This window comes from Mus pahari, chromosome 12 (genome assembly GCF_900095145.1).
Source record: "Mus pahari chromosome 12, PAHARI_EIJ_v1.1, whole genome shotgun sequence".
In the NCBI taxonomy this organism is placed as follows: Eukaryota; Metazoa; Chordata; class Mammalia; order Rodentia; family Muridae; genus Mus; species Mus pahari.
The window spans coordinates 42,912,254-42,913,560 of record NC_034601.1 but is presented as its reverse complement, the minus strand read 5'-3'; the positions used below and the strand labels follow the sequence as shown (position 1 = coordinate 42,913,560).

Sequence of the window (1,307 nt, the reverse complement as noted above, 5' to 3'; positions counted from 1 at the left end):
AAAAAAAAAAAAAAAAAAGAAAGAAAAGATTCAATACAGCATGTGGGAAAATTAGGAATTATTTTTACCTTAAGTTAGACAGCAGTTTTCTTGCTGTCTCCTCCACAGACATGCTTTGAGAAGGCATTGGTGAAGAAGGTGGCTGACAATCGCCTGTCACAGAGCTGACTTTGTGTCCAGAACGGGGACTTAAATCTTCCATTTGCACCCCTGGCAAGCTGGGATTTATGATGTCAAGAAAAACCATATTAGATTCCACCCATTTCAGAAACATTACCATGAATTGTTCATACACAATGAAAGAAAAGGACAGGCATCAATGTAATACTCTGAGATTCCACGTGTTTGATTATACAAGTCTTATAGCAATAATAACTTAGTCTTATACGTTGCTTCAAGGTTTGGGAATAGCATTGATTAAACACAATTTGTGATAATTCACTAGTTATTTAGGACTGCTTGAGACAGTATCTTTTTTTGTTTTGTTTTGTTTTGTTTTGTTTTGTTTTTTTGAGACAGGGTTTCTCTGTATAGCCCTGGCTGTCCTGGAACTCACTTTGTAGACCAGGCTGACCTCAAACCCAGAAATCCACTTGTCTCTGCCTCCCAAGTGCTGGGATTAAGGGCGTGCACCACCACGCCCAGCGAGACAGTATCTTATCTAGACTAGATTGGCCTTGAACTCACAATATAGCTGATGGTCTTGAACTCCTGATTCTTGCCCACTTCCCAAGTGCTGGGATTTTAGGTATATCCCATCACATGTAGTCAGCAATAGAGAATCATCTACCACTCACCTCTTCTCTGCAGGAAGAGACTTAGGTTCTATTTTATGCTTGCAAAGATGCACAATAACAAAATGAAGAAGGGCCAAAAGTAAAAAGAGAAATTCCTAGTAAAGATATGAGGGAAGAATGTTCTGGAGAAGAGAACATGATCCTGGAGTATCAGTCAGTGAGGGTGCATGAGAGTGAAGCATGAGACAAGAGCAATGCTTTGGGTATGGTTGGATCACAACAATGAATGACACCAAAGGTGGTGGAGCGGAGCAGGTGGAGGTGGACACAGGTCAGAGGGGTTGAGAGGGTAGACAGGCACTTTTATTTTCAAGTAGCAATTAAGATTTTTTTTTAAATCCTATCACACTGACACCTATAAACCTCTGCTTCAAAGAGTTTTGTTTGATTATATTGGGAAGGCCTTTAAGAACGGGGTAATAGCCGGGCCTGGTGGCGCAGGCCTTTAATCCCAGCACTCGGGAGGCAGAGGCAGGCGGATTTCTGAGTTCGAGGCCAGCCTGGTCTACC

At 41.9% G+C, this 1,307-nt stretch overlaps 1 protein-coding gene across 1 annotated transcript in view; it reads right to left on the bottom strand.

Annotated features, from left to right (window-relative positions):
• Morc1 (MORC family CW-type zinc finger 1) overlaps positions 1-1,307 on the bottom strand; it is a 181,174-nt gene that overhangs the window by 10,790 nt on the left and 169,077 nt on the right. Inside the window, exon 23 of the mRNA XM_021209326.1 lies at positions 69-218. Within this exon, the coding sequence (XP_021064985.1) occupies positions 69-218 (150 nt within the window). The remainder of the gene's footprint in view (positions 1-68; positions 219-1,307) is intronic.